This window comes from Phyllostomus hastatus, unplaced genomic scaffold (genome assembly GCF_019186645.2).
Source record: "Phyllostomus hastatus isolate PE091 unplaced genomic scaffold, TTU_PhHast_1.1 phas_contig_86, whole genome shotgun sequence".
NCBI lineage: Eukaryota > Metazoa > Chordata > Mammalia > Chiroptera > Phyllostomidae > Phyllostomus > Phyllostomus hastatus.
Window position 1 is genome coordinate 13,000,357 of NW_025333977.1, and position 13,181 is coordinate 13,013,537.

Below are 13,181 nucleotides of genomic sequence, written 5' to 3' on the forward strand. Positions count from 1 at the left end.
TCTGGAGTGGGAGGGCAGGCAGCGAAGGGGGCCGAGAGGGGGCGGGAAGAGGAGGCAGGTCCCAGACCGTCCGGGTTTTCAGATAGCCTCGGCCGCCTGCGCACTTGGCCATTAATCCTAGATTGACAAGAATCCCTAATTAATTTAATTAGGCGTGGATTTTGCGTTGGTGTCAAGACTTAGTTAAACACCGGGGAGCTGGACCTACTCCGCCGGGGCGTGGCCAAAAGGAAACTGACAAGTGCGCGGCTGCCGGAGTGAGTCCGGTATCCCGACTCCGCGGCAGATCCCACATCTTCTGCCCGCGTCAGGGGGCCGCGGAGCTGCTCCGGGCCGCATAGCTGCCCGGCGTCCCTAGCCTGCGGCAGGCGCCCCGCAACCCGGTGCTGCATCCTGACCCGGTATTGCAATTCTGGTTCCCGCTGCCAGCCTCACGCTACCTACGCCTCACAGCCCGGCATCCTGGCTTCACGATCTGCCCAGAGTCAGGGTCCTCTGCAGCTCCTTTAGAAGCTTCTCGGCCCGCAGCCGGCGCTGAGCCTGGGTCTTCACCAACCTCTTGGCGCTGGGGGATTTGTGATTCACCCCACGAATTGCGTCCTGGAGCCCAAGCTGACTCCTCCACGGACAGCCCCGCTCATAGGGCCGGTCGATTTAACACATTTCCCAAGCAGCTGTTCCCTGACAGATGCCATTTTAAAGTGTTTCCTTTAGCGCCCGATCAAGGACAGTTAGACTTCGTTCCCTCTCTGAGGTTTCAGGACACTCATCCCATCTCCCTTGTAACTCCCTGTATCCCGACCCCTCCCAACATGAACTGCAGGAGCACTTTTTTAGCCTCCCGGGAAACATTCTATAGTTGATTTCCTGATTTTGAAAGCAAGTGATTATTCCTTTTTGAGTTTGAAAAAAAATCGGGGTTAAGTATGTGCCTCTTTTAATTTTATTTATTGTGTACTATTCAAAAAGAGATGCTCTTGGGGAGAAAAGACTCTCAGTCTCTGCCTGGACTATTTTAATCGAAACAGTTATGTAGAATAAATGTCTATATTCCTGAGTCATTTCTCTGTATTGTGCAGCTTGCTGTGAGAAGTGTGGCCACATATGTATCTCACAGAAGAATATTTACATATGGAAAGTTATATTATTTGAGTGTGTAAACAAATTACCTCTTCAAGTGTATCTTTGGGACATTTTCAAGTAATCTGAATGTTAACACGGGCTAACTGTTCATCGAAGGTAACTTGTTCATTTTCTTGGATATACTACTCAGTAAAAATAAAAGCAATTACATAACTTTGATATGTATATTTTTCACCCATTGTTTAAGGCATCAGCACTAAGTTAACAAATAATTTGAAAAGTTCCATCAAAAATATCTGAAACACTTGTAAAAGAACACAATTAAAACTTAATATATTAGTGTAAAGAGGCTGTTCATAACTGTTATACTACACTACTCTTTAGATTAAAATGTTCACATTTGGCAAACTTAATATGGAAATCACACTTTTAAGAAATATTACTTTGCCTTTTTTCTCTTTATTTCTGAAGTTATCTTTTGTTCTTAAAACATTTCACTTATTGTTACTTTTAGGAGAAATAATTAAAATCTTTACATTTCCAGTGCAATAGCTTTTAGATATAATGAGTTATGAGTGCTTTATTTTATTTACCCTGCAGAAGAGGGTAAATTCACCCAAAACTCACACTTTCCAAAGTTATATGAATTTAGGAACATGATTTTACTTTATCTGAGGTTGCTATTTGTAACTGCTTTAATTTTGATTTTACCAGAGGGGACTAAACATAGAACTTTAATCTTTTATGGAAATCTGTTTTTAAGGTGCCTTAGCAGAATGACCAGAAAGAGCTATCAAACTGAGGTGTTAAGTACTTTCACAAATAGCTCCAAAATAACCACTTCAGAAGTCCAGTAAGGAATCAAGAGACTCACCAGCTACTTTTTTGCCATGACTTCGAAGTCCGATATCAAATTCCATCTACTGGGCTTGAGGGAAAGATTACCGCTTTAAAGGTAATCAGGAAAGGTTTAGACAATCGTAGTGATTCACACCAGATAAAATTTCCTGGCACATTGGCTCTTTGTATATTTAGGAATAGTGGTGTTGATATTAGATGGAGTTATGAGAGATTTGCTGTGTCTGACTACGGGTTCCACTGGCCTAAGGGAAATCTAGGTTAAAAACAGCAACAACAACAAGGTTTTGAAATCATGTGCTAATAAATGCTCATGAAGTTCTAATTATGTTGTTTCATTAAATAGTAAACGTTTTCTAGAAACAGGATATTTCAAAGTACGGTTTTGGTAAAAAAAAAAAAAAAAAGATAGTAAAGCTCAGTTGACAGCCTGCAGACAGATATACAAGTTCCAATAAAATTTAGGACCCCAAGGGTACCCCCAGTTCTTGAATTATTTAAAATAAACATGTAGTGTTGTAGTTAAGTTTCAAAATGGTCCCTCAAAACTGATTATTCAAGGTACAGTCATTTATGACAAATATATTTCTAGAGCTGATTTTCACCATCTCAAATATCTGTAGAAAACTGTAGTCTGGGTATCTAGCAGTTGTGAATGAATTGGATGTCACGGTCAACCCAAACCAAGGCCAACAGCTTTTTTCTTCCACCTCAATATTTTTGCGTACTTATAGTAAATAAGGAAAAAAATGATGTTTATGCAAGGACAGACAAATAATGTAGTATGAGTTACAGAAAATGCTGAATCGTTTTCATTCCCATTGGTGTAAATAACAACAAAAACCTAATAATTTCTCTTTCAGAGGAAATGTCTCCGTGCCTCGGGCAGCCTTCTCCCACTCCTCTACTAACCAGTTACTTTAATGTGAGAAATTAATTTGCACCCAACCTGTGAGTGCCTTCACCTTCAAGGCAGAAGAAACACCGACTTTTAATGCATTTTTGCAAATAAATCATTACATTTTAATCACACAAGACTCTGTACAGACACACTTCCATGATTTATTATTGTTGGGCGAGTTTCCTCCTCCCCCAGCTTGAGATAACCAATTTTGCTACGTGGGGGTGTTTTAAACACAACTTCCTACGATGCAGACTTGTTTACTGATTATCTGTGACGATAACGACGATTACTAAGGCAATAACACTCTTCAGTCCCCACCTTTATTGCTTTTTGGTTATAAGGAAATCAAATAAGCAAGCAAGTAAGCAAAACCAACACCAAACAAAAAATTGGCGGCGTGACAATCTATTCCCTCGGCACTCCTAACGCCTGACAGCCTCCATCGATGCACTCGAAAGCTCGGCTGAAGCAGCCTGGCGCTGGAACCAGGAAGGCGCTGAGCTTAAACTGAAGCAAGTTCGGAGGACGCCGGCAGCACCCCGATTAGAAGAAACGTTTGCAGGTTTGTGGCGCTTGCAAGTCGAGGGGAGGTGTGATCCCGAAGGTGGGGAGCCAAGTGATGCCCCTCATCGGGGCCTGGGTGGAGGCGCCCGCGGCTGCGGTGTTCTGAGGCCCTGTTCTGGCGTGAGGCGGCGCGGGGCCTGTCTCGGAGAGTCTGGGTGGCTGCGGGGGGGTGGGCGGTGGTCCTGCGGCGTGCGGAGCAGTTCAGTGCGCATGCGTATCGCACCTGGAGTTTTCTGACTCTCGAGGTCGAAGTTAGGGCCTTTAGGGTGGTGGTCGGCCCTAGATTGGTGCGAGGTCGCAGGCCTCTGGCTAAGCCCTCCGTCTGGAGGTGGTGGTGAGAGACCTTGCCTGCCTTTCCTCTCCTTCCCAGCTCACTGATCCCACCCCACCCCCACTGATCGCTGCTTTTGGGTTTTGGAGCGAGTCTTGCAGTAAGTGCGGGATTGCTTTGTCATTAGCCCTAGGTATGGTGCTGGGAGAAAGATCGCCACCCGGTGCAGCCTGCCCCACCCACTCTGCTGTCCGTACTTAAGAACCCTTTTCCTTCCAACTCCCCCCCACCCCCATTACTTCTTGCTCCCACTGGCTAACTGAGAGGTGAGATGGTGCAGAGTGAAATAGACTTTTCTTTCTCAAAGTAATAGCTGTAAGCACTCAGTTTCCCCGACTTCAGGACTTGGGGCCTTGTGGACTTAGACCAAGAGCACGTGGTTACCCTTAAACTCTGTTTACTTTGGTGAGAGGTTATAATGCACTACTACAAATGTTGACTGCTTTTGATTTTAGGTCAACTTTCAGTTGATTTCTGTCTCAGAGATTATATATTTTTAAATGCACACTGGAGGCCTAATAATTTCCTCCCTCTCACCCTCCCTCCCTTTCTTTTGCATTGTCAGAATTAGTAACCTATTTGTAAATCAACTAGACAGGTCCTAGGTAGCTAAATAAATTCAGATGTCTTGTGTTGTCACAAAAAAGTATTCAAGTTGTCATCTTTGCACTTAGACGTAAAAGCTCTAAGTGAAGGAGATAACGCAGAGTTCTCAGGTTTAAGGTCTGGAGCAGGTGATCCAGTTGCTACCTTGTTGGGAAACTGGGTATCTTTTGGGAGCCCCTCTAGCCTTAGAGTCTATAAATATTCACTTTCTTTGCAGGCAAAGATTTCCTGCTAAGTGGTAGCACTTTATTACTCTATGTTCTTCAATAAGAGAGCTAAAAATGTTTGAAACCGATGAACTTCAAGGCAGCTGGCATCTGTTAATTACCTTACTAACTTTACCAGTCTCAGGAAGGAGTTGTGTTATGAATTGCAAAACTTATGTAGTGAATGTGTTACATTAGATGTATAGATATATTTTCTACTTTCATTACCAAACCATTGGGGAAAAGTCCCATGACCAATAAGCTTTAAAAAAAAAAAGAAACAAAGACGGTATGCTTGTCTGTAAATTTTTAGTTGTTATGGGATGAGTGTTTTGACAACTATCTCTTTTGAGTGTTGCTTTGTTCTGCGTGTTGTGCTAAAATTTTACCCCAGTTCTTTTACTGACTTTGTATGGTTCTATACTTCTTCGTGGACATCTTATGCTAAATAGTATTAACCCCATTTTTATCTTTCTCTATCTCTGAGGTGGATTTTCCATTCAAATGACTGCTCTTTTTCCTTTTTTTTGGGCTAAGTGTCCAAGATCAAAAAAGTTATAGTTTGATAATACTAATGAATTAGTAGAGAAATAATTATAACTTGTCATGTCCTTTAGGAATATTTGTTTTTTTTAACTGCCTGTTTTCTGAAAAAGATTACTATTTCTTATACTTTTATTAATAACTGGACAAAGGAAGTACTTATGTATGCCTTTGAGCTCTCTTCTGAATGACCATATCTTGGCTCCATATCTTCCATCAGTCACCTAAACTGTGCAATAAGATGTTTTTGTAAATTAATGTCCTACTGTAGTCATTACCTGTCTTGGCTTCAGTCCTGTAGTAGAAGTAGTTGAGTAAGGTTCGAAACCATGAGACCAAACCAGGACATACTAGAGACTAGAGTGAGAACAGAAACCAAGAGCTGTAGGAGTCCTGTCCCTATGTCTTTTCTGCTTACAGATTGATTGAAAAATTGTGAGCTTGTGGTACAGTATTTCTAAAAATCTGTGCTCAGTCATCATTGCTCTTACCAGAAAGAACTGTTAATGTGTCTTTGCATGCATTGCACCTTACCAATGGAGTTAAATATAAACAGTTCTTTATTACTGGGAGTGTGAAATATAAATTGACCACCATGACTTGCATGAGCAAATATATTCATCTGCATGCTAGGAACATTATGGAATTCCAGAATAAGTATACGAGTATATATCTCAGTGAGTAAGAAAGAGTTCAGCACCTGTCATTGATAGAGAAGACAATTTTCGGATATACTTCTGATTTGCTCTTAGTGTTTGCTTCCTTTTCTGAAAAATTTTTGAAGTTAATAAAGAAATACGGACTTCCTTTTCTGAATAAATATTTCAAGGTAACTAATAAAAAATATGGCGACTTTGTGCTTTGTCTTACTGAGATTAATTAGTACTTCGGTGTAATTTTTCTGAAATGTAAATACATCACTTAAAAATATTTATAGTTTTGTGAGAATGGTTTTTTAGCCTTGTTTTACTTGGCTCCTATAAGGGAGGATTTTGTATCTCCCATTAACTTTTCTGGGTTAAATGTAATTGTCTATTATGGATGAATTATGTTGTTTGAAATTAAATAAAAATGTATACCAACCCTCCCATTCTCTCTTTTCTTGGTCACCAACAAGTTACATAATTAGATGTGTGTTCGTTTCTTTTTTTTCCTACTTCTTCATGTCTTCCATAGGGATTTAATACGCTGGACAAAAATGGAGAATGGAAACGACTGTAAGCTACCTTAGAGCAGTGGGTCTCAAACTTTTTAGTTTTAGAGTTTCTACATTCTTAAAAATATTGAAGACTGCAAGAACTTTTATCTACATGGGCTATATCTATAAATATTGCCTTAGTAGTAATTAAAACAAAATTTTGAGGTGTTTATTGATCCACTTAAAAATAACAATAACCTCATTATATGATAACTCAAATAACAAATTTGATATGAAAAATATATTTTTCAAAACAAAACATTTTTGGTGAAAAAAGTAGCATTATTTTCACTTTTTTGCGAATCCCTACTGTCTGACTTAATAGAAGACCATTGCATTCTTTTATCTGCTTCATTCACTCTATTATGATGAGTTGTTTGGATTGAGGTATATGAAGAAAATTTGTAGTCACATGTGGTGGGGTTTTTTTTTTTAGGTTTATTTATTTTCAGAGAGAGGGGAAGGGAGGGAGAAATAGAGGGAGAGAAACATGGATGTGAGTGAGGAACACTGATTGGTTGCCTTTCACATGCCCACAACTGGGGACCTGCCCTGCAACCTAAGAATGTACCCTGACCAGGAATTGAACCAGCGTTTGTGGGACAGTGCCCAATCCACTGAGCCACACTGGTCTGGGTGGAAAAGTATTTTTTTTATTAAGGTATATTTAACGCCCAATGTTATATTAGTTTCAGGGAGAAATATTTTAATGGCCTTTTCAGATAATTCTTTGATATTACACCAAAACTTGACAAGTAGTAGTTTGTTAAAGGTCGGTTGTAATGTGGTGTTTGAAACCATATCAGTGGCCTTTTCATACTCTATTATGTTAAAATCTTAAGTTTGTCTTGCATTCTGAATGGCTGTTTTACCCATACATGATTCTGTGACATCATGCATTGACTGGCTGGAAAATATTGGTTCTTTGAGTTATGCATATCTTCCAAATATTGATACCCTTCATTATAAAATATTTTTAAAAATATCATTTGTTAATATCACCTCTGATCTTATCAGAGACATCTTTTAAGTACTGGAAAGCTGTCAGGCTCATGGTAGCAGATACAAGTTATCTAAAATTCAGATTTTGGCTTGAGAACTCAAATTTTATCATTGACAGCAAATAATGTCAGTTTTCCTTGGAGTGAAAGACCACATTCATTTGGAGAAAATGTCTACCAAATACGCAAGCCTGAGTAATCACAATTCTTTAAAATAAAAATTGTGTGAAATTTTTTCAAAAATTGTATGAAATTTGTATCGTTTCATGATAAAAGCAGCTAGTTCAACTTGCAATTCAGTTGCACAGGTGCCTTTTCTCAAGATAACCATTACTCTTGAGTATGTAGAAGCAGTTATGTATATTTCCCATTTTATCACAGAATATTAAAAGATGTGTGCTCAATGGTTGAAATTTAATAAAATTAATGATTTTTGCTGCTTCATCAAGGACACTCTTAAGTGAACAAGTGAACTGCCTCCCACCCCCCATTTTTTTAGACTATTGCTATGAAGAATGCAGTGACTGCTAGCACGGTTTGGTGCCATTGCCTTAACACTGCTAAAGCACCAGCAGTTTTGCCTACTATTGCCTTTATATCATCAGTACAAAAGTCAGCACAGTGAAAAGGTAAATCATATTTTAGTAGTATAATGAGAACAGTTTTGACCTCTTGGATCCCCTGAAGGGGCCTCGGGATCCTCAGGGGTCAACTGACCCCATATTGAGGACTGCTTTTATACTAGCACGTAAACTTCTTGATGTCAAGGGTTTTTGTCTCATTCACTGATCTATCCCTTGTACCTAGGCCTGCCATCATCCTGGGGTGTTTTGCCTATCTCTACTGTGAAAGTACTTCTTTCAGTCTGGCTTGTCTTTGTTGGTTTACTGTTTGCTTTTGGTGGACTGTGAGGTATAATTTTGAGACTTTGCGTATTTGAAAATGTCTTTATTCTGATCTCAGATCAATGATTGAGCTGGATATAGATTTTAGGTTGAGAAGCATTTCCACTTAGAATTTTGAAGGCAAGTCCCTGTTGTTTTTCTATATTTCTATTTAGAAGTTCAATGCCTTTTATTGAGATTTCCCCATATTTTTCTCTTTAGAAGCTTCTGGGATCTTCTGTATATTCCTGGTGTCTGAATTTCTGTGAGATATGTCTGGTGTATGTCTTTTTAAATTCTTTGCCCCAGGGATTTTACCTCCTATTTTTAATCTTTTTCTTACCATATACTTTCTGTGAGTCATTTCAATTTACCATCTGATCCTATTTTTTTTTTTTTACAAATCACCATTTGTTTAAATTTCAAGCTTTTTCTCCTGTTGTACGGATGTTCCTCCTATTGTGTTAGCTGGATCATCTACTTAATATGTTTTTGAGGAAAAAACGGATACTCTTCTTTGAAGTTTTCTTCTGCATGTTCCTGATTTACTATGAGTTGCTTTTTTTCTTTCTGTTTTGGTTTCTGTCTCTTATGATGAAGGTTTTTGTTGTGTGATTGGTTACCCTTTTTTGTATAATCACTAAAAAGTTAAGAGAAAAATAGTTTACAGAAAAAAGTTTAAGGTTTGGGCTTATTAACTGGTGTGGTAGTTAATAGGGTGATTGGGTGAGAGCCTGGCTGTTTTGGGGGGTACCTTGAAATATTTATAGTATACCTTTTCGGGTACTGTTCAGTTTTTGCCTAGATGAATCCTCTGCTGGAAATCTTGGATCCAGGCACACGGCGGGCTACAGTATTTACCATTAGCTGTAGATTTTCATGTACTTCCTTTAACTTTTTAAAATTTAGCATCTCTCTGTCCTCTTTTACTGTGGCCCGGGACCTGGTGCTTTATTGTTCTGTCATTTTCCCCAAGTCCATCACTGCTCCTGGGACTGGGGATGAGTAGTCACTTGTCTGGGTTGAATGGGGAAGGGGGCCTGGGAGGTTACTCCCTTTGTATAGACTTTTAATCAGTTCCCTTGTTTTTGAGTTCTGTGCCTCCTTGTACCCACTGTGGTAACGTGTCTTAAATTTCTGATGCTTTCTGATTTTTGCTATGTAAATTGGCTTTTCTCTTGTTGGAATTATCTGCAGTTGCTTGATGTTCAGCTCTCTTAGCTCTAAATTCTCCATCTGTTTTTCATTTGCTAAAAATTTGTTGACGAATCTTGTCTTCTCCTGTAATCTCTGTATCCTTGTGAATTTATACTGTTTTTATTTTTTATTCTCATTTTAGTATTTTTAACAAGATAATGAGAACGTAAAAGCTCATGTTAAATGGTTATGTGTGAGTAAAGAAAAATTTTAACTGCGTAAAAGTGAAAACAACAATGTAAGAAAAAGCCAGGAAATAAGAACACTTGGATGACCATTATCACTCAATTATGTACACATTCCGTAATGGAAATAAATACACACGCACACACACACACACACACACACACACACACAACCATGGTTATATAATGGATATCTGGCTACCAATGTGAGTGTTATATACACATGTTTAAATGTATGTATATATGTACATATATACTAAGTAAAGCCATAATTTCACAATCATAGCATTTTGAAGCTGGAAAGGATCATGGTGATCTTTTATTCAGCGCAGTTTCATTTTCCAATGAGGAAACTGGCTTAGATAAGCTAGTGATTTACTGAAAGTTTAAAAATCAAGCCTTCTCAATGTTTTGTTGAACTGTGAAATGGTAGGAATGTGAACATCTCGGAGGTTCCGAACTATATTGAAATCTAATTCTGGCTCTAGGTAAAGAGCATGAAGTTTGGAATCCAATCCTAACAGCAGTTTTCAATTGGAGTCAGGGAGGAGAGGGTTCACCTGACGGTTCTCAAAACTGTACTGTAGTTTATCGTACTGCTTTGTTTAAAGTAATGGTATTTACCTTATTTTGAATGAATATTAAAGGAAAGTGAGAGATTTCTGTTTATCTGATCCATTAACCACTTAAATCTTAACCACTAATAGGATGGATCTTCCTTTTATATGAAATTGAAAGATAGCTAGTAACTGTCAGTAAAAATAAAAAAGATTGCATTTGAGAATCTAAAGGTTTGCTTTAAAGTAAGATGAGTTTGTTACCAGCTAAGGTAATTCCTAAATATAAAAACCTTACATTTTAGTTCTGTACATTTTTTCTTTTTGTATACTAAATGTATAGATATTACCATAACCATATAGAAAATAGTTAAAAATTTTCCCAGTTTCATCATTAAATATTATCAGTTTTTATTTTTGCCCTTATTTTTGTACATATTTTTAAACTGTCTCTATAGATAATAGTTTTAATAATGGTATAATGGATGTCTTCGTAATTGTCTTTTTTTTTAAGAAAAACTTTTCAAATACATTCTTAGAAGTAGAATTGCTCTGTCAAAAAAGCATCAATATTTTTATGATAATTTATGTAAATTATTAATTGCTTTCTGGAAGGATTATACCACCACTTTATTTAGATACTAGCAGTGTGAAGAGTTGACTGACTTCACTAGAACCTCATTAACTCTGGTACTTAAGTTAACATTTCCTCTCCCAAATTTCACAAGTTAAATGATGGTAGTATATTCTTTCATTTTTTACTTTATTGATGACTAATGGGTTGTTATCCATTTAAACATTTAGAATTTTCAGTTAGAAAAATGTAAGTCTAAAAGATAGTGAAATATGTTTTATCTTTAGGGAATATTTAAATGAATGATTAGGTAGTTCATATCAAAACAAGATATTATATAATTAGATTGATACAACTTAAAATGTAAGAAAATGTTATAATGAGCTGTCCTCAGGATTGATTCCTTTGAGAGACATTTGAAAAAATTTAGGACAAATTTAAGTTGTTCATAAATTATAAAAACAGTTGATATCTTAGAAGACTGTAATAGAGCTATTTCTCATACTTCCATCAAGAAGCCAGGTACATTTAAAATTCTACTTTAAGACTTAAAAAATTTTTATAAAGTTTAAAAAATTACTGTATTAAATTTCATCTATGGTACCATATGTTAGTAATAATTTTCTTTGAATTTAAACTTGTAGAAATGGGACGTCGTTCATCAGATACTGAAGAAGAAAGCAGAAGCAAGAGAAAAAAGAAACACCGTAGACGGTCATCTTCAAGTAGTTCTTCAGATAGTAGGACATATAGCCGAAGGAAAGGTGGAAGGAAATCAAGGTCAAAGTCAAGATCTTGGTCCAGAGATATTCAGCCTCGCTCACATTCTTATGATAGAAGGTGCCGTTCATAATTTTTACTTATATAGTAATAAGATGACATTCTCTAATTGAGAGTTCTTAAATTTTTGTACTTTGAATTTTTCTGGGTAAAACCTTTTTATTGTAGTAGTTAAGTATTTATGAGGGTTTAGTACCAACCCAGAGGTGCTTTTCTTTTTTCCAGGCCCAGCCCATGAGTTCAGTGTTTCCCTCCTTTGTCTATTCTTTGTAGACAAGTAGTATACTAGTATATAGTTCTACTAGTAGTTTTACTAGTATATAGCTCTACTAGTTCTTTAGTTCTCTATATTGTCTACTAGTACAGTACTTATATTCTACAATATTATCTGGTAATATATGGAAGGATTGTATACTACTTAACACCCCTAAAATCTTAATTTGTACCTGATTCAATCACTAAATTATGAAATCAGTCATCTGACTGTTCAAGAGGAGTAATGCTTTGTCTCTCTTTGCTTTTAGGAAGGTGTAAGACAGTAAAAATGAGACTTTTTTTAGAATCTGGATGATTTGTCCTTAATGCTCATACACTTTTTTTAAATAGCAATGATATTTGACTATATTGTATTTCAGACGCAGGCATCGATCAAGCAGTAGCTCTTCTTATGGCTCTAGAAGAAAACGAAGTCGAAGTCGTTCAAGGGGTCGAGGGAAATCCTACAGAGTTCAGAGATCTAGGTCAAAAAGCAGAACAAGAAGGTATGCCATATCAGATATTTATTGCTTTGTAACACACAATTCCCAAATTTAGTAACCTAAAGCAACAGTCCCTTATTTTCTCATGATTTTATAATTTTGACTGAGCTCAGCTGGCAGTTCTTTTGCTATTCTCATTTGGGCCACTTCTGTAGTTAACCTGATGATAGCTTGACTGAAACTAGATGGTCCACTGTGGCCCCAGTCTGCCATTTGGTGCTGGCTGTTGGTTATTGTCTGGGGTACTTAGTCCTTCTGTGGCTTCTCATCCTCCAGTAGGCTGGGCTGGGCTTTTTCAAATGATGGAGGAAGTATTTCAAGAGGTATTAGTATTAGCAAGAGCAAATATGTAAGATCTCTTAAGGTCTAGCCTCAGAAATAACCCTGTGTGATATGGAGTAAATGTTTGTGTCCCTCCCTAAATTTGTACATTAGAGCTCTAATACCTGATACAATTATATTTGGAGAAAGGGTCTTTTTGGGGGTAATTAGAGTTAAATTAGGTCATAGAGTAGGTCCCTAATCCAGTGGGGCTGGTGGCTTTATAAGAAGAGGGAGAGAGAGATACCTGTTTTATTGCTGTGCTCAAGGGCCAGTACATACAGAAAATAGCCTAACTGGAAAAAGTTGTGTATTTTGGGCAATGGTTGAAAATATGGTTGAATAGGATGGGGAGGGACTATGGTATTGAGGCACTTGATAAAAGTATGCATTTAGAAGTTATTGCAAGTTTTTGAGCAGAAGAGGATTAGGGTAAAACAGGAATTCAGTAAGATCAGCTTCTTTTCTCTACTTAGATCTTGTGTTATTAGGTTCTAGTCATGGGAGTATATTAGCAGTCTGATTTTATTATCTAGGCATAAAATTTTATAAATCTCTCTGTGAATCTGAAGATGGATAATAGTAATACAGTCCAGATGTTTAGCCTTTCTGACCTTCTATTATTTGGACT

At 37.5% G+C, this 13,181-nt stretch overlaps 1 protein-coding gene across 1 annotated transcript in view; it reads left to right on the forward strand.

The window, feature by feature from the left end:
- Window positions 1–2,804: 2,804 nt before the first annotated feature.
- RSRC1 (arginine and serine rich coiled-coil 1) overlaps window positions 2,805–13,181 on the forward strand; it is a 332,002-nt gene continuing 321,625 nt past the window's right edge. The window contains exons 1-3 of the mRNA XM_045851312.1: window positions 2,805–3,407; window positions 11,336–11,531; window positions 12,107–12,232. Coding sequence (XP_045707268.1) covers window positions 11,338–11,531; window positions 12,107–12,232 — 320 coding nt within the window. The 5' untranslated portion in view covers window positions 2,805–3,407; window positions 11,336–11,337. The remainder of the gene's footprint in view (window positions 3,408–11,335; window positions 11,532–12,106; window positions 12,233–13,181) is intronic.